The sequence below is a fragment of the Sander vitreus genome, chromosome 7, assembly GCF_031162955.1.
Source record: "Sander vitreus isolate 19-12246 chromosome 7, sanVit1, whole genome shotgun sequence".
Lineage (NCBI taxonomy): Eukaryota > Metazoa > Chordata > Actinopteri > Perciformes > Percidae > Sander > Sander vitreus.
This window is the reverse complement of record NC_135861.1, coordinates 2,164,355-2,187,503: the sequence shown is the minus strand read 5'-3', so window position 1 is coordinate 2,187,503 and position 23,149 is coordinate 2,164,355. Positions and strand designations below refer to the sequence as shown.

Genomic DNA, 23,149 nt, shown 5'->3' with positions numbered 1-23,149 from the left:
TTGTGCGTCCAGTTGTGAGTGGTTGGTTTCCTGTATGAATACTTAATGCAAACCACGTGGTGTGAAAGCAGACTGCAGCTTCTTTTGTTCAAATCAATCAAACCGGAGACGGCCAGAGAGCTGCTGAATCAGGAAATCACCGGTAACGTTACATTTATCGTAGCCGTAGCTTTATGAAATTACAATTATATTTTTTCGAAATCACAGACATTGTAACTTACGTACGCTAAACTTAAAACGTGTCCACTCAAGAAAAGATTGAAAAAGTTTTTGTCGTAGCATCGTTAATGTAACGTTAGTTTCCATGTCTTTATTTAGACTGCCTGTTAGCTTAGCTACAGTAACTGGGGGGGATGTTAGCTTAATGAATCCTATCAGTCAGCTATTATTAATTCTTGCGCAACTTTATTTAAGTCTGGGTTTCTGAGAATTTGCTATTTTTTGTGTAACACACAGACTTTGCCTAGCATGTTAGTGTAGCGGCTAACTATGTAACTTGTGTTAGGTACGTTAGCGCATCAGCTAGCTTGCTACCTAACCATTATGTGAACAAAGAACGGCAGTGGTAAACGTTAGCTGCTTAGCCTAATGGAGCTAGCAGCTAACGCTAGCTACCAGACGCACACCGGTACATGTTTTAGTTGGCAGTTTGTTTCCGTTGACTAATGATTTGACTGTCATTGAAGAAGGTAATTTGAGAAAAGTGGCCACGTTTTCAATTTTAATGACTGGTACTTGAAAATAGAGGCAACCAGGCTTGGATCACGTATAGTAACGTAAAACTTACGTTACTTCTTTGAACGTTAGTCCATTTAAAGACGCACAGTAGGTTCTCGCTTTTTTTGTCTTCAAAACTTTATTATTCAAATACACAACAATAACAGTAAACGCATAGAGACTACACGTGTGTGTGTGAGTTTATGAGTTCATAGTAGTTGTCTGTATTATTTGACGTGCTACGTATTTTATGTAAAGTCAGCTAGTTCTTTTTATTTTAGCGCATCAAACGCATTAGATTTTTCTCCTCCGTTGTCTTCATTGTTCCTTTCTATAAACACGCTTCTATAATTCATACTTACTAGACATGCAGTCCTGCTTAAATGATTCTTGAGCTAAATTGACTTGAATTTAGCATTTAAAAAAAAGTAAAATGGTAACAGAAGTTTATCAGAAACAATTGGTTTTCCATAACAGGCAGAAACTGGGACATCTGTCCTTTTTAGTTGAAGGTTGAACCAAAAGTGCGGAAAAGGAAACCATAAATGCAGAGAAATAACCATACTTTATTTTTTTCTCAAGTAGATCTGCGCAATAACACGTTTTTTTTTTTAAATTGTGATATCAACTTGCGTAATAAACACATGGTGAAAGGCTGCCACGCATCATAAAAAGGCACTTGGAGGTTTTTTGTGTTGGTTGAAAGAAAATATCAGTAGAAAACTACACTTTAAAATCTAACTAGCATTCTTTTTTTTAGCGGTACCTCCTTTATGTTCAATTCAATGTTCACTCGTATCGGTTTATTTATCGCAAGTACTATCGTTACGGCGTTATTTAACAACGATATTACATATTTTCCTCATGTCGTGCAGCCCTTCTATCAAGTACAGTTAGTCTGAATTACACAATATATTTTTATTGATCCTAAAATGGGAAATGACGCTACAGCACCTATCAGACACACATCACACATACACAATCTAAGAAATAATAAACAGGATAGAATACAAGAACAAATATTCCAGAAATCAAGATAGAAAAATACTAAGTGGAGAATGTACAAACGTATATTATAAGTTGGGAATAAAAAATGTACAACTACTTACATAGTATTACTTAAAACGTAAGTAGAACTGATGTTTGCAAGTTGCACTTAGTGCAGTGTTGGGACGTATATGACTCTTACTGAACACTCGGTGATGGAAGTGTTACAGTTCCTGTGCTAGGAATGGTTTCCTGTAGCGGCCGTGCGACATCGAAGCTGTCGGAGCCTCTTAGAGGGGGGAGGGTGTGTTGGGGTTAACCGTGATAGATAACAGTTTTTTCAGTGACTTCCTCTCCCAAATGTCTCCTGTTTGCAGCCAATAACAATTAGGGCTGCACCATTTTTTTAAAGGTTATTTTTGGGGCGTTTTCAGTAGAGATGCACCGATTACAACCTTCTAGGTCGATTCTGATTTCATTTTTCTAACCTCTTTACAGCACACACACACATTTATTTCTTTCTAGTCTTTTCTTTAATAGAACATGTGTTGAACAGATGATGGACCACTATAAAGTAGAGCTATATAAATGACTCCTGGTGTGGGACATTCACACACATCTAAAGAGCAACGTTAGAACCATTTCCTTCTTTTCACGTCCGATATCCAACTAAAAAAAATGTGATTTTGGCGTCGTCCCTCCACGCCCTACTTTCTCCTTGCAGGTGTTGCATATTGCTAACGTGTTATCTTCTGCACACACGCTGAAGAGTCTCCAAACAGCTGACATGTTGCAGGTTAATCCACGAGGTTCCTACATGTGCGAGAGTAGCGCGCCACACACGGCGGAAAAGTTGAGAGAAAGGAGAAAGAGACAATTAATCGCAATTTTATCGAAATCACAATATGGAATAGTGCAATATCCAAATGGCAGGGGGGGGGGTGCAATATTTGTTAAAGGCACAATATGTGTCAAACCGTTCTGAATGAAGTATTGTGTTGCAGCAGAGACGTCCTGGGACTACAAATCCCATCCTACGGACTACAGAAAACACCTTTTGTTTGGTACAGATTCTTGCAAAAATCACACTACATGACTATAGTACATTTTTATGTGTGTTTGAATGAAAATGAGAATGATGACCCAAAAAAATGTATCATTCCCTCCAATCTCGTGAATCATATCGCATCTGTCAAAATAATCTCAATTTGACGTTTTCCTCATATCGCGCAGCCCTAATAATATTGCTGTTGTCTTTCTCTGTACAAACTCCTTCCCACAAACAGCTTTGGATTGAAACATGCCACGTACGAAGGTGACCGACGTCTCAGGGAACGGTGGGGTGAAGAAGAAGAGGGCCAGCGGCAAGAGGAAAGAGAGGGACTTCAGTAGCGACGATGAGTTTGATTACGAACAGGAAAACAACAAGAAACCGGGAAAGCTCGCCGCCAAGTCTGGTCTCCAGCCCGTCACTGTGGCAGACGACGTCAAAGAGAAAATAGTGGGTTTGATGCACTTTGTTTTAAAACTTACGCTGCCAGTTGGCTATTTTAGGAAAACTACCAGTGTTTGTAATTTAAAACGTGTATCTTTTTGTTTTGTCTTTGTTTGTATTATATGACATCCCATTCATCAGGGTTTCTGCGGGGTCAAAATGAACATTTTAAACCTAAAAAAAAATCGTAAATCCGCTGAAGTATTGTGTTAGCCTAGAAATCTAGACCACCTTATCAGCAGCAAATGTAATCTGCAGCCAGGGTCGTCTAGCAACTCTCTTACGAGCTGGAAAAACCAAACTCTAGTCAGGCCAATCACATCGTGTATAGAGTCGGTGGGCGGGGCTTATGGCTGCTGCTGCTGGGAACAGCGGCCTTCTGGAAGACTTGGAGTTCAGTTTTTCTTTGAGAAAAGAACAAAGAACGGCACTGAAGTCATTCTTAAAAAAGGAAGATGTGTTCCCTCCGCTATCAACTAGCGGGGTGACCTCTAGCTCACCCAATAGGAGCGTGCGCCCCATGTTGGCTGAGTCCTTTGCAGTGGCCCGGGTTCAAATCCAACCTGCGGCCATTTGCTGCGTGTCATCCCCCTTTCCTGTCTATCCACTGTCACTATAATAAAGGGAAAAGCCCCCAAAAAATTATCTTTTAAAAAGAAATCTATCAACTAGCGTTGCTCTGATTGGTTGTAGAGCTATCCTATTGCGTGCAGAGGGAATTTGACAGACAACCGTTTATCCCGCCCCTCGGATTGAGCCCAGCCAATAGGGAGTTCCCAGACCCAACATCTGGATGTGGGTCTGGCTTGTCAGGCTAGTTTTGTGTTCTAGGCCTTAAATAATTTTCAACAGGTCTTAATTTTCCTACATCAATGTAACGCAGTGTCTAATGCTCAGTGAAAGGTTCCCGCAGCACGTTACGTTAGTTTTTTATTCTGTGGTGTTGTAGTTCTGTCTTTCGCTTGTCCAAATATAATTCGCTGTATTATGACTACAAATGAGACCAACATGCAACTTTGTTTGCAGCCAATCTAGACACCCGTCCTAAAATGCCAACGAGGAAATCGGGGAATTGTTTTCGGACGATGTTTCCGGTCTCTGACATCTGACTTTCTTTTTGAAGTTGTGATATACTGTAGGTCTTTTTAAAAAGTCTTATATTTGACTTGGTAAGACCCGTAGAAACCCTGTTTATGTATAACTATTACTTCCAGAAAATGAGTTGATGGGGAGGAAAAAAAGATGAATAGTCTGCAACATGCACACCACTTGCTTAGTCTCCTTTGCGGTGCCGGGAATTAAATCTGCCGAAGATCCATATTTAAAAAAAAAAGAGAAAAAACCCAATTCCTGCACACACTTTTCACGTCTGCATTTTGTTTATTTGTCGACGTTTCTCAAGACTATTACGTGTCTATTTACACATCTTGAGAAAGTTCCCTGGGACAGAAAAGTCGACAAATAAACCAAATGCAGAGGTGGAAAGTGTGTGTTTCATTTCCCTTTGATAGAAAAGAAAGAACAAACGTGTAGCTCGTAAACTCAGAATATTGAATTAGTACCACCTTACTTATGGCGTTTTTCCATTACGTGGTACCTGCTCGCCTCGCCTCGACACACTGTGCGTCCACTGCAGACGTTAGTACCGCCTCAGCGTGGCTGGTCGTTATATGCCGGCTCGACACAAACACCAGCACACAAGTATAAACATCAGGCCACTTGAGCTAGTTTTACAGTTCTGTGGAGGCTCCACGCAGAGCTTTCTCCGTATACTATGTAAGTGGCCTGATGTTTATACGTGTGCGCTGGTGCGTGCGTCGAGCCGGCCGTGTGTGTGTGTGTGTGTGTGTGTGTACGTGGCTACGGTGAAAGCTCTGCCTGGAGCCTCCGCAGAACTGTAAAACAAGCGGCGCCGCAGGAAACTGCCGTGACCTAACGCGACACACAGAACGTGGACGGTGTGTTGTTGTTGCCAGAAGACACATTTAGTTTCAAATGAAGCTGGAGGCAGCAAAAAATAAAACAGCTGGCTGAACTAGTTAAAGATAGCGGGTTTGTTCAGGACACCCCCGTCTGTCGCTTTCACGTCACCTTTTCGGCTCGCCTCAGCTCGCTGGGAACCTCGACTGAGGTGGTACTAAAAAAAGTACCTGTTAGCAGGTACCAGGTACTTTTTTTCGTAATGGAAAACCAAAAAAGGCGAGTAGAGGTGAGCAGGTATCACGTGATGGAAAAACGCCTTTAGATAACTACCAGTCAGTGTCGTTTACTCTTATTTTTTCAAATCTGCACGTATGTCTGCATGTATTTATGTTTTAGTGTTTTCCTCTTGATGAAGGACAGTCTGACCCTTGACATTTTTGGGATTTAGTGTTCTTCAACATCTTTTATCGGCTTTCTGATAAAAGTGAATATTCTCCGCAGGATGAGTTTTGCTGCACACTTACAGTTTCTTCCAAGCGCGTACTTATGTCCACAGGGCCGTCTGCAAGGATGGATTCTTTAAATATGAATGCAGAAGGATAGTTACACACAGTATATTGATAAAAATCAGTCATTGGTTGAGGGAAAATAAACAAAAAACATGCATGTCTTCAAACTGTGTAATCAGGATGACCAGTGTTATTTTCCCCAAATGCCAGAATGTTCTTTAGATCAAATCACAGATGCTGTGATCCAGCTACGATTTGCTTTCTGAGTTTAGGCAACACTTTTTATGTCATTGACCTCGTTTTGTCCTTTTCTACAGAAACTTGAGGGCCCAAAGGTGAAAGGTCAACTGCTCATTTTTGGAGCAACCAACTGGGATTTGATTGGAAGAAAGGAGGTGCCCAAACAACAAGGTAGAATCTTTTTTTGGCTGAATCGGGTCTACAGTAGGACAGATAACGTCAGCCTTTGTTTAACGCGTCTGCATCTCAAATGTTGATTGCAAACGTTATTACTGCATGGATTGTCACACTAGCAATGATCAAATATCTATCATAAAAGTCATCTGAACTTATTGCTATTATTTGGGCCGGGTATCTCCAATGATTTCCTGATTTCCCGATTCACAAGGTCCAGTCAATGAGGTTGGGGAAATTTCAGCTACAATACCAATTTTGCGTGGATACAAAAGCGATTCCCAGAGACCTAGCTGTTATCATCTCTAAATCCAAGAGAAGAAAGACGTCGGCATGGTATAGCCACGTGTAGCCTTTTCAGTGAGAAGAAATGCCTTTTTTTTTTGTGATTTACATTTTGAAACTTAACTTAAAGCCAGTGCAGCTGTCACCTTTTTTTTTTTTTTTTTTACAGTATCGCGCTGTTAATCAACCGTGTCTCACAGGGTGTTGCATGCTGGAACAATTTCTTGGCGAACAACAGTCAGTGCAGTGACTGCGTGAAACTATACAGAGTTTTGTTTGTCACGTTTGGTACCATGGTCTCTGTGCAGAGCCCAAAACAGTTTGTGAACAGTGTTTTCTGTTGGAGATGGTAAGTCCCTTTGGGGGGGGACTTTGGGCTTCTTTACTTTAGAAGCCTATTACATGCACAAAAAAGATATAACACAATAAAGGAAAGGGGAAAAGCCAAAAGCACAATATGAGCACTTTTAACGAAAGTGACATGGTAATTGAGTGGTTGGGATTTACAAGATGTTCAGTGCGAGTCATCCTGTCAAAGCCCCCCCTTCAATAAACGAGGAAATACTCGTTCTCTTTCTTTCCTTTTATGATTAACAGTTTGTTTTTTCAGAAAATGGAAACACACACATCCATCACAAAAATGAAGCAGTACGCATACAACAAAATAGAATGAAAGGAAGACATAGCGTGACCATAGATTAAACTAAACTATAAATACATTTTAGAAAATGATAAAGTAAATAATGCACAGAGCCCTTGAGTTTGCATCCTTGCCTATATGTAGGTACAGTATTCTATCAAAATGTATCAGTCATGTTTTCTAGTTAAATGCTATGTTTATGAGTGGGAACGCCGTTAAATGTCCAAAGTGTACGAGTGATACTTCCCCCATTTCAAGTTGTACTCCTCCACTTTGTCAAGCAACCTATAGGACAGTTGTTCAAGGGCAGCCAGCTTCCCACAAATCCAGTGCTGGTGCAGAAGGGGCTTTCCATTCTTTGACCAGAAGTTTCCGGCCCAACATGAGGACAGTCTGGCTCCAGTTAGAGAGTGGAGGGGTCGTTCTCTTTCTTTCTGATGCTGGGTTTCCACAAGCAGCTGAAATAATGGCAGAGCGGGGCGTATTTACTTCATTCTCTGTGAGAACGGTGGCGACGAAAGGGCCTCGACATTATCGTTGTTCACGGAGAAGAAAACCCCGGAAATGAGTAGAGGCAAATGCTAACCAAGCTACCAAGCGGACCACGTATAGGTGCATTTCTGTGGACGTGTACGTCAGGCTACAGCGTAGGGTCCGTATTAATCTACGTGTCCCTACTTGCGCACCTACAGTGTAGATTCAATGCAGGACCATAAATCAAGCTTCAGGGTAGAGCTGGGCGATACGGAGAAAATCAAATATCTCAATATTTTTGACCAAATACCTCGATCGTGGTGATATTGTAGGGTTGACAATTGGTCCATCCATCCATCCATCTTCGTCCGCTTATCCGGTATCAGGTCGCGGGGGCAGCAGCTCCAGCAGGGGACCCCAAACTTCCCTTTCCCGAGCCACATTAACCAGCTCCGACTGGGGGATCCCGAGGCGTTCCCAGGCCACGTTGGAGATATAATCCCTCCACCTAGTCCTGGGTCTCCCCCGAGGCCTCCTCCCAGCTGGACGTGCCTGGAACACCTCCCTAGGGAGGCGCCCAGGGGGCATCCTTACCAGATGCCTGAACCACCTCAACTGGCTCCTTTTGACAATTGGTGCTTTCACAAAATGTGCACACAGTGAGATTTTTGATAAATAATCATCAGTTATGTTGATATAATAACTATGTGGGTGAAGGTAAATAATAGAACAGCTACAACAGTCTGGTGTGTTCATCACTCTACTGTAATGCAGCCTTTAAAACCAAGAAAAGACAACACTTGTGTCATATCAGGATGTCGATATCCAACATTTAAGACAATATCTAGCCTCACATATCGATATAATATCGATATATTGCCTAGCCCTACTTCAGGAAGACCACATGTTAGGTGTACGTGTGTCTCTTTCTTTGGGATGCACAAGCCACATATGGACTAAAGCCGGTGAGATCCCATTAATTGATTGTGACAGTAATGTCTATTCATATGTATGCGTGTTGTGTCTTGTTCCACCCTCGCCTCGCCTCTCTGGTACGCGCTGATAACGCTTTGTTGAGACTGGGGGGGGGGGGTCAGCCGGAGCAGCTGCATAGACAAAGACTATCTCTGGATGGGCTACCAGAGCACCAAAACACATTAAAAGCATTATTTTGTAGTGTGCTTGCATATAAAGGTTTAGTTGGGTATGTTCAGCACTTCTTGTGGAAGTGTAGCAGTAGTTTGTCTTGATTTGAACCGCCTTCGTTTTCAAATAAATGGAGACTTAGTAGACTTGAAGTCTTAATGCTTAATTACGTTTTTTTTTTGCTTGTCTGTTCACATTACCTTTTTAAAATGTGGCCTATATCAGATTCCAGCGTGAACCATTTGCAGTTTCGAACTGACCCGCATGTGCAAAAGAACAAGAACAATGACATCAGACGCAGCACGTTTATCGGTGTTTTAAGCCCCCAACGTTGCTGCCTGGAAGGCACTAGGATTAGGCAGTGGTTAGGGTTAGGTGCCTTGAAGTCAACGGTCGCAGCGCTGCCTGGAAGGAGACGTTGGGGGCTTAAAACACCATTGAGCTTTTACATTTTTAAAAGAACAATGACATCAGGCGCAGCAGCTGTTGCACTAACATTAGGGAGGTTATGGAGGAAAGTCAGCACTTTCACTTTCATTTCAAAGTGTTTGTGTAATGGCAGCCGTAACATTAATGAGCAGGTGCTGAGGAGGAGGAGAATGAAGAGAGAGAGAGACAAGTTGGTTATTTTGGCCTTTTACGGGCTGCAAATTAACTACAGAGGTCTGTGTGGAGGCAGAGATGAAGCCAGGAGTGGTGGGACTGCGTTGTGAATAACTTCACAGAGATGCAGTGTATTCAAAACTTTTGGATGCCTAGTCTAGTTTTTAATGTTACTGTCTGTGTCTAGGACTGACTCCCGCCGGAGCATAATTGTGACAAATGTCGATGTTGATTGACGTAAAAGTCGCATCAAATCCTCCTTGGTTGTTCACGCTGCGGCCGCGTTGATAATAATCAGACCTGGGTCTGATTCAGGACCACATAGGGAAGTGGTCTAAATCTGATTTGAGTGTTCACACTACTTCTGAAGAAGTCTGACCTGGTCACTTGACCCCAAAAAAAAAATCAGATTTGGGCCACTTTTGCCTGCAGTCTGAACGTAGCCTTAATCTTGTGATTGTTTGAGTGATCTAGCTTGGTTCTAGTAACGACCAGCTCATCACGGTACTATTGACATGAAGAGGGATTTGATGAATTATAACGCAGAATACGTGTGCTTAAAGTACTAACGTTCATCAGGATATGATATCCTGAAAACAAGTCTTGTGGCCAAGGGATGTAATAAGATGCAGAAAATAACATGGGACAGGTGTTGGAAGATAGTGTGTGTGTGTGGTCATTAAATGGATAACCTAATGATTCATATGATGGGTGGTCTGTGTCTGTTTTCCAGCTGCTTTTCGCAACCTGGGCCAGAATCTGTGGGGTCCTCACCGCTACGGCTGCCTGAATGATATTCAGGTCAGCTGTGTGGTGTCTGGTCCCTGTGCCGCACACAGTCTCCTCATGACCACCGAGGGCAAGCTGTGGAGCTGGGGTAAGTGACGAGCTGCACTCGGGCGCAAATGAACTTCCTGTTTTTAAAATATTGTGTGAGGTTACGAGTTTATACCCAGGAAATACAGCTGGGATTACTGACTGTAAGGACGTGGATTTGTGAACAGGTTTGTGTCACACTGAGTATGTTTACATGCACATTAATATTCCACTATTATTACAAATTTGATACAGGTCATGTAAACAGCATATTCCGTTTGGATATTCAGAATAAGGCCTTTTTCCCAGTATAGCATTTTCCGATTTAAGACGTGAGATATGCCATGATTATTCAGGTTTTAGAGGCATTCTTTGGACATACAGCGCATTCAAAATCTACGTGTCAATTAGGGCTTTTACAGTTTGTGACAGTTTATGGCCTCTCGCCTGTTTAAGGCTTACGGTCAGCTCTGTGCGTTGGTACGGTTGCTGTACACAAACCAAGCAGCCAACAGTTTGCAGGGCTGCAGTAAAGATGCACGGCCAAAAGAAAAGACCGAGAAACACAGCTATTGTTAAACATTATCAAAGACGTGGATATCAACAGGTTTTTGGATATGTACAAACATAACGCCGACCTTTTCAAGAAGCTGGTTGAAGGAATGAAAGAGGGACGCTGTGTTCACACGGTCCAACAAGTCCTCCACTGCTGGAAAACTTTGGAAAATCCTGTTTTGCACGGCTGAATGTAAGGGGGAATATTCACTTTCATTAGCCATGTGAACAGATTAGTCCTAATTTTGTCTTTTTGGGAATAAGGGCAACAACCGGAATAATATGTGCATGTAAACGTCGTCCGTGTCTGAGTCTGGAGCGGGGTGAGTCACCCATCTCTGAGCTCTTGGTTTCTGGCTTCTGCAGGTCGCAACGAAAAAGGTCAGCTGGGACACGGAGACACCAAGCGTCTGGAGGCTCCCAAGTTAATCGAGGGGCTGGCGGAGCATGTGATTGTTGCTGCAGCCTGTGGACGCAATCACACCCTGGCACTCACAGGTAGGCTGAGCCACGACGTGAGTATCTTCTGATACCAGTATCGGAAAAGCCTCTGATACCGCCCAAAACGCTGGTCTCAGTATCGGTAGTACTGGAGTTTAGTCACCGATCCGATACCACATATTTTAGACCCGAAGAGAATCTACTATAAAGTAGTTTATTTTTGTTCTTTTTCCGTTATGACCGACTGTCAAACTAGACAATAAAAGATGTTTTACAAAGAAGTTAACCTGAGCCAGACCACACGATGATAGCAATCATATCACATCCATACAGGGAGTGTACAGCTGTTAAAACATGATAAAATATATGTATTTTTTTACCGGATCGGTACTCGGTATCGGCCAATACGGTATCGGAAAGAAAAAAATGGTATTGGACCATCTCTAATCTGTTGTAGCCATTGGCTGGAGTGCAGCATACTCTGGGGTCATAATCATTTAATGCAGAAGTAATCAACTTTCCGTTGCTCTGTGTATTTCCAATAACGATACGATCCTTTATTGTCAGTTCACACCGAAATTTATTTTTCGTTCCCGAGCAACTCCGCTCAAACACAGTTAGACAACAATGACACATAGTACAAAGACGAAAACGCATCAACAGCCGTGGCAAAGAAACCTGTTCCACGATATCCTTTGGGTCCAGATCTTAATTAACAGACAGAATGTGAGTATGTGATAAGCTGCTGTGTTTGCTGATGCCATTCTTTTCTCCCCAGAGGACGGCACTGCGTACTCTTTTGGCGAGAACAAGCTGGGCCAGCTCGGCCAAGGCAACCAGACCGACGCAGTCCTCAGCCCAGCACCGGTACGCCATCACTGTCACACTTGGCACACACTAAACTAAACTCCAGGGTTTCCCCCACAAACGTTGTTTAGCCCCGTGGGACCAGTCTCAGACCGATGGCAGCATTAACGTAGAGCACCATAATATCTGCGAGAACAGAATCATGGCGGAATCGCAAAATTAAGAATTTGAAATAGCTATAAGACAGATTCCATGAGGCCAAACATTAAGGCAGTGCTAAAAGCTAACGTTTTAGCACCCTGCAGTCAAGCCATACAGCCTCCTTTTTTCTTCTTAATGTTATATATAGTGTTATTTGTTTTTGTGTTTGTTTATTTCATATTATTGTATAAATGTTTTTTATGTATGCACCTTCAACCGAGGCAAATTCCTGGTATGGGCTGCTTGCCTGGCAATAAATCTTTTTCTAATTTCAACTGGAGATTTGAAAATATGGCTACGTCTAAAGCGTGATTTATGGTTCTGGGGAGGCTCCACGCAGAGCTTTCGCCGTAGCCTACGTTAGGGGGGGGGGGTGTGTGTGTGTGGTGAGAGTGACGTTGATTATCTTCAGAGAGAGTACCGACTCTAGAGTCATAGTGAGAGAAACAAAGTGTCTCCTCTGTTCTTTCTGACCACGGTGGGAAATCTGGAGCAGGAGAACCTAGCAGTTAACCCACTCCTTGTTTTCATGTTGTTGATGGAGAAGGAGAACCAGGAAATGAGTTGGGGGGGAGGGGGGGAAGAATGTAGTCTCTCTGCCAGACCCTCCTCCAAAGCGCGATGAAGAGCGTCTGGCTAGTCACAGAGCATCCAGGGATGGGAGGAAAACGTGCTCTGGTTTATTGGCATTTCTTTAAACCAATCACAGTCGTCATGGGCGGTGCTAAACTCTGCACAGAGCCGCTGCAAAATAGTTGTGCGAGACTCAACAATAGTCCTCCATAAATCCACCAAATTTAAAATTCCATCACAAAGAAAGCAGAAGGAAACCGAAAAAAACATGCACCTGGCGGCATTTCCTGAAGTGGAACGAGATTAGCCAATAAGGAGTTAGCTTTAGCCCACCCGTAGCCCTCCTCTCTTTCCCTGCTTTGTTTTACGGTCTCAACCCCTTCTGTGAGCACTTCTGGACAAAACAGATCCTAACAGACTGAAGAAGAGACTGAGAGAGAATATAAATGTTTACAAATAACTTTAGTTTTCAATTTGAATACATCATTATATATTCTCATTCTGTTTCTTTATTTGTGGAAGTGTTAACAGGTATACAGCTGTGTTCAGCTGCATTAAACGTCTTCTCTGTTTTGTTTTCAAAAGTTAACATTTGGGCCACCAAAAATGTACTTTGGCCACCAAATGTAAGGTCTTGACCAATGGGATGCTTCGTAGGAAGCATGTTAGAGTGGCTTCTTCATAGTCTTCCTTCTCTCTCGCTCCCTCTAGATATGCTACAACGGCCAGCCGCTGGTGAAGGTGGCCTGTGGTGCCGAATTCAGCATGGTGGTGGACTGCAAAGGAAACCTGTACTCCTTCGGCTGCCCCGAGTACGGACAGCTGGGTACGCTCAAAACCGGCACACACATCTAGATACATACTTGCATAATTTTATCTGTTCTTTTTAATGTGACAGCTCTGTTTTAAAGTGTGTTTTAAGTAACTCCGGCTACATCTACATCGCTACTTTTTGGTTTTTACGTGGAGTTTTACGTCTCTCTCTTTCATCCCAGGTATAAAAGTATTAACAGTAGGGCTGGCAAATATATCAACATATGAGACTAGATATTGTTGTTTGGATATTGTTATATCGCAATCTCTAGGTATGGTGAAGGGTATGTGATGATGGGGGGGTATGGTGAAGGGTATGTGATGATGGGGGGGTATGGTGAAGGGTATGTGATGATGTGGGGACCAAGAGAACTTTATCAGGATCATAGTATCCTGGATCCATGAAATAACTGGCCTTTCAAAATAAAAGTCTGCCTGCCTCTATGGAATCTAACATAGGGGTGTACTGACTTATGTTGTCAGCGGTTTAGACATTAATGGCTGTGTGTTGAGCTATTTTGAGGGGACAGCACATTTACACTGTTATACAAGCTGTACACTTAATACTTTACATTGGAGCAAAGTGTCATTTCTTCAGTGTTGTCCCATTAAAAGATATAAATAAATATTTACTAAAATATGGGGGGTGTACTCACCCTAGTGAGATACTGTAGCTGTTCTATTATTTGCCTTTACCCACGTTTATATCCACATTATTGGTGATTATTTATCATAACTCATCGTGAAAATATTTTGCTAAAGCACCAATTGACAACCCTACAATATCGTCATTGAGATATTTGGTGAAGAATATCGCGATGTGTGATTTTTCTCCATATTGCCCAGCCCTAAATCACTCACTCTCTCTCTCTCTCTCTCTCTCTCTCTCTCTCTCTCTCTCTCATATCGCAGGTCACAACAGTGACGGGAAGTTCATAGCCCGCGCCCAGCGCATCGAGTTTGACTGTGAACTCATCCCTCGCCGCGTCGCCATCTTCATCGAGAAGTCCAAGGATGGCCAGGTCACGCCGGTGCCCAACGTGGTGGTCCGAGATGTGGCCTGCGGCTGCAACCACACGGTGAGAAAGTGCTCTCATTGGTTTAATTTAGGGATGCAGCGAATCCAGATTTTTGGGGTTTGGCCGAATACCGAATCCTCGTCCCATCCTCAGTCCATGAACACAGTCAACACATCAATGAAGTCAACAACGTCCACAGCAGTGTAATAAGCTGGTAATGGTCGTCTGGTTTACACAAGTTTTTAGCTGTGACTGTCCTTCCTTTGCCGTACCTGAAGTTGCTGCATTCTGGCTGCTGTCTGTAGATTCCTTCATGCTCAGCTCGTATTCTTCCAGATGTTTCATACCAGATGTTGTAACAGCGGTGATGTTGTGTATTGTTTAGGGTCCTCGCCACCACCAGACTAATCAGCATTGCAGATTGAACATGTAGCTGGACTTGAATGGCCTTCTTTTGACTGAAAGTACTGCCAAACAACACTTTTTCTGCTCACCAGTTCCATTTCCACTTCCTCTCAGCCTGCTGCATTGAACGCTCCACCTACGTAAACACCTTCCCGTAATCAACGGCGCCGTCATTACGGCGACCAGCGTAGCGCGCGGAGTGCAATTAGAACCAAGTCATATCACACGGTTTACAAACTGCCATGTCCTCTTAAAGGACCCCATTTTTACCCAAAGACAGACCAGGCTGCAGTGTAATCAGGGCTTTAAATTAACTTTTTTGTTCACCAGTCAACATGGCTACTAGTTTTTTTTAAAGTTACCAGCCAATCAGATTTCCTACTTTCCTACTCATGTTTGGTTGTTTTTTTCCTACCCAACTTTTAATTTCAGATCCTCTGGTTTGTTTTGTTCCGTTCGTCTTCTCCGTTTCAGCGTAGGTCGTAATCCTTACCACACGCTGACACGTAGCAGACGGTCGTGTGACACGTCACCACATAGTGTTCATGGGAAATGTAGGATTAGTACTTTACAGTTACAGCAACAGTTTTGCCAGTTTCCAAGCCAAACACAAAAAAAAACGCCCAAACTTCTTGGTGGAAATCAGACCAGTCTGGCAAAACTGAATCAAACTGCCGATTTAAACTGAAGCAGAATTATTTTCTTCATTTATCACCGGACAGACTGTCTCGTAACTTTACAATGTTGGCAGCCAAAGTAAATTTTTACCTGCATTTGTCGGGTTGGAAAGTGTCAATTTAAAGCCCTGAATGTAACCCTACGGGGCAAATGTGCATCGTCAATTTACGTCCACTGAAAGTTCTGTTTTTGCCGCTGACCGGCTCAGATTAATATTCTAAGTGTCTGACAACATTATGGAAAGGATCCCTACAGAGATAGACCTTTAAAACCTCTTTGAGACCTTTCTGTTTAACCAGAAATGGCTCTGAAGTCGCTGGCGCTAAACCCACCAGACTCCATTCAAAAAAGCAATACTTTTAGCGTGTATAGAGCCAACATGTTTTCACATGTAAATCAGTAAACTATGTGTTTATATCAAACAAAACTAGAGTTGTGATGGTTGGAAAAGAGGAAAGACGACCCAAAACGGCTCTTCATAGCTTTATTTTGTTTCTGTCGACTTTGAATGAAGTGTATTTTACGTTGCTAAAATTAGTGTTTATTTACATGGAGTCTGGTGGGTTTAACAAACGCAATTTTGCAGATGTTTTTATGGTTAAAAAAAGGATCTCACTCTTAACAGAAAGGTCAACCTCCTTTTTAGAAATCCTTTCCATAATGTTGTCAGACACTTAGAAGAAGAATCTGAGTCTGTCAGCGGCTAAACGAGCACTTTTGTGAAGGTAAACACAAGCTGGACAATTACTGTTAACTTACATTGTAGCTTGTTTCACCGCTGCCAACTGCAGCGATCTCTTAATACTGGACCAATGTCAAAGATTGTTGTTCCCATCAGTCACTTAGACACAAACACATAGGAACATAGGGTCCAGGTTGAAAAAAAACGGAAGTTACCCTTTTAAGATGGAGCATTAAAACTGTGTGTGTCTGTGGTTTTGCAGCTGGTGCTGGACTCCCAGAAGCGCGTGTTCAGCTGGGGTTTCGGTGGTTACGGGCGTCTGGGTCACACAGAGCCGAAGGACGAGATGGTTCCTCGGCTGGTCAAACTGTTTGACTTTCCTGGACGCGGCGCCGGTCAGATCTGTACGGGCTACCAGTGTTCCTTCGCCGTCAGTGAAATGGGTAAGAAGGGCGCCCGATTTCTGGACACGGTCTGACTCAAGTAGGCTCTGTTACATTGTTGTCTGGTTTTAAAAATGATCACAATTAAGGTAAGCGGTGTGACTACTCTTCTGAAGTGATTTTGGAGAGGGACATTAGATTAGACATACACTGGTTGACTCACATGACACCATTGTATTCATATATACTATCAATCCAGGCTAAAGTGAATGATATTAATAATGCATGCAGGTTGCCTCTTCCAAATTTCAGGTTGTGGTCGACTAGCGGGGCCTACTTTGGTTGTTTTGATAAATTGATCAACATTGATTGTGATTGGTTGTTTGCTGTCCATGCAGAGCCTGCATGTCACACACTAGCAACAAACTGTGGATCCAAGAGCACTTAAAACCGTGTAAATGACATCTATCAGACACAGACTGCTGTTGTAGATTAGTGTTACGTTTCCAGCGTCGCAGCCTTGTTTCTTTAGGCTAACTGTATTAGCTTTAGCATGGCTGGTAGCAGCTTTCTGCGGTGAAAAATGATCAGGAGATGTTGTGATTACGTTGCATTAATCAGGTGATTTAGTTTGTCTTTGCAGCGACCATAAAACACTGACTACTGTAGTTTCACTACCCATGGAAAAGCATGTGCATCACTGTGTCAGCGGCAGCTGGCGCTTACGGTACTTTCCTACACACGGAGAGCTTCACTTCCCATAACAACCCCCCCCCCGTCGGACTAAAGGCCGTTTTATAGTCGTGTGTAGAATCGTTGGCGTACCCCCGTCAGACCCCTCTGTGTCTACACCCGACCCTACGCCGTAGCCTGATGTGCACCTCTCGAAAAATGTAACTACACGTCGTGGCCACGCACGTGGCTCGGCCGTGGCTTGGCAGCGTTGCATTCCCCCCCCCCGACTCATTTCCTGGTTCTCCTTCTCCATCAACAACATGAAATCAAGGAGAGGGTTAACTTCTCCTGCTCCAGATGTCCCACCGTGGTCAGAAAGAACAGGGGAGACACTCTGTTTCTCTCACTATGACTCTAGACTGCTACTCACTCTGAAGACAATTGCCGTCACACTCTCACTTTCTCCCTCGCTCTATCACGCACGCACACGCCGGCTCGAGGCACATACCGACGCACGTCACACTCTCACTTTCTCCCTCGCTCTATCACACACACACACGCACGCCGGCTCGAGGCACATACCGACGCACAAGTGAAACCACCCCCCCCCCCCGGAGTTCTGGTGGTGAAATGCACTGCGATGCAAAGAAACACGTTCAACCCCGACGCAGAACTCCGAAAGGGTCACAACGGCGTAGGAGCGACGGCGTGGAGTTTGCCCACAACCGTGAAATGGCCTTAACATTGCGTCACAGCCACACGCTGCCCACATGGCCAGCTGTCTTAAAGGGGAACAATCCTGTAAAAGGTGAAAGTTTGCTTTTCTGTCAAGCAGCAAAAAGGTTTTAGCGTCAACATCGCAACGTCCTCTGCCAGTCAAGTGCAGTTGCTGTGCCCCGTGCCATGCAGCTCTTGTTGATAATTCTTGGCTAGATGACAGCCAGGCTTACGAGCCCCGTCATCTACATGTGGTGTCTGGGGTACCTTAGAATGGCTACAAACATGACAGCAAGCACCATGATTAAAGGAATTGCTGTAAAAAAAAAAAACATCGCAACGTCCTGCGATGTTGACGATGAAACAAACTATCGTGCAGCCCTAGTCCGGTGTGCCTCAATACAAACTCCTAATGGCCCTCAAAGTCCATTCAGAACAGACAAATGTGAGTCAACTATGGACAATCGTGTAAATAATCGACTAAATATTTGAAGCGATTGACCGCCCCATATACGTACAGATGATTTACCGATTGGCTGATATATGCAGGCTATAAAGTCAGGTCAGAGAGATGTCTGACAGCAAATGAATGCCGTTTGTGTGCCGCTGTACTTGCAGATGTGTGATCATGTTGTGTTTGCAGGCGGCCTGTTTTTCTGGGGCGTGACGAACACTTCCAGAGAGTCCACCATGTACCCCAAAGTTGTTCAGGATCTGTGTGGCTGGAAGATCCGCAGCTTGGCGTGTGGGTGAGTGCCGACGTTACTCGGTTGTAGGATTGGGCATCGTTTGGACTTTTAACATTTCTGATTCCAATTTTGATTCTTCTTTTCGATTCCTGTTATCGATTCTCGGTTCTTTGAGAGGTGGAGGTGAAACGGGCCACGTGCTTATTTCACAGATCAGAGGAAAATGAGAAAAAATGCTCCATGGCTGTAACGTGATTAAGTAATATTTTAGGTGCCAAATACAAACATTCCCAGATGTGAATGTTTGCTTGTTGCAATATTAAATTGAATTTCTTAGTTTTTTCCCCACTAAACTCTGACATTTTGTCGACCAAAAGATAGATTGCTATCTCTAACGTTTTATAAACTGAGTGTGGAGTTTGACGGAGTGTTTTTTTGGGTTTTAACAGGAAGACCAGCATCATCATCGCTGCAGACGAGAGCATGATCAGCTGGGGCCCCTCGCCCACGTTTGGAGAGCTGGTAAGACCCGGCGCCTCTTTACAGGAAATGATGCAACACCGTTTACAGATGTTAAAAACGGGCGATGGAGACAGAAGCCCACCGCTAATTGTGGTTTTTGGTTTTGTCCTTCAGGGATACGGAGACAACAAACCCAAATCCTCCACCACCGCCCAGGAGGTCAAGACCTTGGATGGCGTCTACATCGAGCAGGTAAATGAACCTCGGTCGAGGGATCTGATCCCAACGGGGGAAGCTTACATCACACGCCACTTAAAGAATGTCCACACTGAGACATCCAGCAAAAAAACGCAACTGTTCTCTCTCTCCGTTTTGGGTTTTTCATCCACATTAACAACGGGAACACACTGCACGCGGAATAGCCACGAAGCCCCGTGAAGCAAAGCTATTTTCATTTCAGCGTCCATGTTATCCAGTCTGTCCGGCTGCGTTCAGGCGCATAGCGTCTGCGATCCGCAGCTGCGATCAGTTGTTTGGCGTCTCCTCTGTTACGGCCACAAGCTGCGCGCGAATGTGTCCAGCAAGGCAGGTAATCGCATACAGGAAGGCCACAGCACAGCCGGATACTTTACACAATAAAATAAATTTCAAAATAAAACGCCTAGGTTTATGGTGATGTCTGGCTGTCTTGACTTCTCAGCTGTGTCAGCCAGACAGGCGATAAGGCGCACGGAGAGAGACAGGCAGGCAGACATGCACGCACACACAAACACACACGTATACAAGCATTGGTTACACTTTACTTAAAGGTATCTACATAAGAGTGACACGACACTGTCATGAACGTGTCATAAACATTAACAAGTCATTAACGTTTATGACTTCTGTCAGTACGTGTCATTTGGTTTTTGTCATGACAAGTTATGGTTAGAGTTCATGTGTTCATGACAGTGTCATGTCACTCTTATGTAGATACCTTCAAGTAAAGTGTTAACCAAGCGTGTATCTGAAAGCTCTCTGTGTATTTTTATCAGACCTGGTGTTTGAGATGCTTTGTCAGAGGTAGGTGAAAAACCTCACTAAGCGACATGTTGTGTTTTTTTGCAGGTGGTGATGGGCTACTGTCACTCTCTGGTGATTGCCAGACAGGACACCGAGCAGGAGAAGGAGAAACTGAAAAAGCTGCCCGAGTACAACCCCCGGACGATCTGACCGGGCGTCCGACAGCAACACCTCAACCTCTGTTCCCCTCGAAGCAGACCAGCGATGCTCGGCAGTCACTGCCGGTGTACTAGTGGGATGGTTGAGGCTCGGAAGGATATCCACACATCTCAACTACCAGCACACTGGCTCTACACCAATTTGGACACTGAAAACCTGAGAAAATGGGACTGGAGACGGACAGATTCCTTGTACGGCAAGATACCTTCACTTCCCACGTCGAGTAAACGTGCAGCAGTTTGCTCAAAGCACTTCCCACGTAGTAGTAGAGTCGTGCTTCCCTATATTAAAAAAAAATAAAATAAAAATAACGTTCCCATTTTGTAATACAGCCAAACATTCATGTTTTGTTCAGTTGTTTTTTCTTTGTTGCAGTATATGAAATGATAAAGTTGTTTGTGACATTTACGGGTGCTACAACGGGACCCTCGGTCTTTTTCCTACTGGGGGTTTTTCAAAGACCAATACTCCATACCTGTGCCTTTTTCTACGTGTACGTTCAGGGTATGGAAGTGTTTGTGTTGTTCGGAGGATCAGCTGATCACTTTGATTTAAGTGCAGTATGAGAAGGTGTGTGTGTGTGTGTGTGTGCGCGTGTGTGCAGCTGCCACAGATTACAATCAGGATTTGGAACGTTGTTTTTCTGAGTTTCGTGCACTTCACTCGATGGTTACATTCCTCTTTTTTTTTTTTTTTTTTTTTTCCAGCGTTTGCATCAAGGATGCACACCTCGGTTCTTCCAAGATCACTGTTGTCTCACTAGGTCTTGTCTTTCCTTGTTTTCCAAATTTGAGTAATAACTGTTCCAACGCTCAAAGCGGTTTCACAAGCAGGTCAGAACTTTTTAGAACCGATAATGCACTGTCTCTAAATATATCAAGGTGTCTGGAAATGAAGGCATGTCGTTTTAAAAACAGCAGAGGGGGGGTTTCCTCCTACCTGTACTGCTTTCTTTTTTATGGTGATATTTCTCTGGGTTCATTTTTTTCATTGAAATGGTTAAATAAAGATTCATGTGAATTGAGTTTGTTGTCTTGACTTCTCCACATGTTCTATATCTGTATTATTTCCTTTTAACCGTCCTGTTTTTCCTTGCAGGTCACCAGTATACACTTACAATATACCTTTACAACTTACCACTAGTTTTACACTCAGTTTTTGGAATTTATGGTCAATACACCTCATGTAGCCTATATGCATTTATATCTAACTTTGGAGTTAAAAAAGCAGAAAGTATGAATAATTTTGACTAATATTTAAGATCAAAGGGACGTATGTTGATGGATAATCAGACTGTCAAAATCTATGAAATTAACACCAAAAATGTAATAAAAGTAGTAAACTGCTCCTTAATTGTACTTGTGAAGAGCATTTCATGGAACCTTCCGTGTTACTTTTGGGCAATTTGGTTAAAAGAAACCCAAATGTTGTGATATAGAAACTTTGAAAACGGGTCAGATTTGACCCGAGTACAACAGGAAGGTTAACCTTTGTGTTGTCTTCAGGTTTTCTAAATGTCTATATCAGAAATCTGAGTTTCTTTGTTACTACCGAACTGTAATTACCCCAAAATAACACGGATGATTCCACACAACGCGCCTCGCGAGTACGACAAAGATCGGATCTCTTTCATTGAATTTTGGGTGTTTTTGTTCAATTTTTTAGCATTAGGAAAAAAAAAAAAAACAGTATCCTGCCTGACTTGACATATACCTTTCTGTGATTATCCTTCCTTTATTATTAGTCTGAATAATTCATACTTTCTGCTTTTTTTTTATCTCCAGGATTAGGTATAGTTTCCTATAAATAAGGTTTTTTGTTTAAAAATAAGTGTAAAACTAGTTAGTGGTGTTCATACATGGAAGTGAAAGGAAGTGGAAAAAGGGGCCAAAAACATTGAAAAAAAAAAAGCGCCAAAAGGGTCGAAAAAAGGAGACATTTTCAGTTTTAACCCGGGAGGACGACAAGTGCGCGGTCCAATGAAAGACAACACGGGGGTTAAGACCTAGAAGACTTTTTAAAGCCTAACATTGTTTTAGACCCTGCGGAAACCCTGAATATAAAGGTCTCTCTCTGCAGGGATCCTTTCCATGATGTTGTCAGACAGTAATAACACAGTTGTCCTCTAAGGTTACATTGCAGCCTGGTTTGTGGCTGCCAGTCACAGCGATAACCAGTCCTAAAGACTTTTGTTCACATTAGTAACCAGAGACACCAATACACGGGGAAAATAAGGTTGAAATGAAACCTTTAAAACTATGTGGTAAAAATGACTTACATTTTAAATAACTTTTGAACAGATGTGTATTTTGAGATGTTCCCGCAGCGTTTCACAATGTTTTTTTATTTAATTCTCTGGTGTTGTAGTTCTTTCTGTTGTAGTCCAAATATAATTTGCTGTATTATGACTACAAATGAGACCAACATGCAATTTACAGTGGCACGCATAAGTTTATGAACCCATGCAAAAGTCGACTAAAAAGAGGAATAAAAAAATCATCTTTTTGGAAATTGATCTTAATGCCTTAATTAAAAAAATGAGGAAAAATCCAACCTTTAAGGACACCAATTTTCTTTGTGAATGAATAATGTATCGTAAATAAATAAATGTTCTTCCTTAAAATACAGGGGGCATAAGTCAGTCCACCCCTATGTTAGATTCCCATAGAGGCAGGCAGACTTTTATTTTGAAAGGCCAGTTATTTCATGGATTCAGGATACTATGATCCTGATAAAGGTCCCTTGGGCCCCCACATCATCACATACCCTTCACCATACCCCCCCATCATCACATACCCTTCACCATACCCCCCCATCAT

General features: G+C 43.0%; 1 protein-coding gene across 2 annotated transcripts; it reads left to right on the top strand.

Annotated features, from left to right (window-relative positions):
- The first annotated feature begins 33 nt into the window (after positions 1-33).
- rcc2 (regulator of chromosome condensation 2) lies at positions 34-21,354 on the top strand. Of its 2 annotated transcripts, none has more exons than XM_078254165.1 (13): positions 34-142; positions 2,991-3,205; positions 5,949-6,042; positions 9,927-10,070; positions 10,931-11,062; positions 11,784-11,872; positions 13,298-13,412; positions 14,312-14,478; positions 16,446-16,626; positions 18,602-18,707; positions 19,097-19,169; positions 19,284-19,361; positions 20,217-21,354. In XM_078254165.1, the coding sequence occupies exons 2-13, from the start codon at positions 3,005-3,007 to the stop codon at positions 20,319-20,321; spliced, it is 1,485 nt and encodes a 494-aa protein (XP_078110291.1). In that variant the 5' UTR covers positions 34-142; positions 2,991-3,004; the 3' UTR covers positions 20,322-21,354. The 2 variants fall into 2 exon arrangements, with proteins under 2 accessions (XP_078110291.1, XP_078110292.1); XM_078254166.1 differs by lacking the exon at positions 34-142 and adding an exon at positions 2,747-2,768.
- The last annotated feature ends 1,795 nt before the right edge of the window (positions 21,355-23,149 follow it).

Excerpts from the sequence above, each read along its gene's own strand:
- rcc2 (XM_078254165.1), top strand. The coding sequence starts at position 3,005 with ATGCCACGTACGAAGGTGACCGACGTCTCAGGGAACGGTGGGGTGAAG. Across the intron at positions 6,043-9,926 it reads GGAGGTGCCCAAACAACAAG|CTGCTTTTCGCAACCTGGGC; the intron begins GTAGAATCTTTT and ends TCTGTTTTCCAG. Across the intron at positions 18,708-19,096 it reads ATCCGCAGCTTGGCGTGTGG|GAAGACCAGCATCATCATCG; the intron begins GTGAGTGCCGAC and ends GGGTTTTAACAG.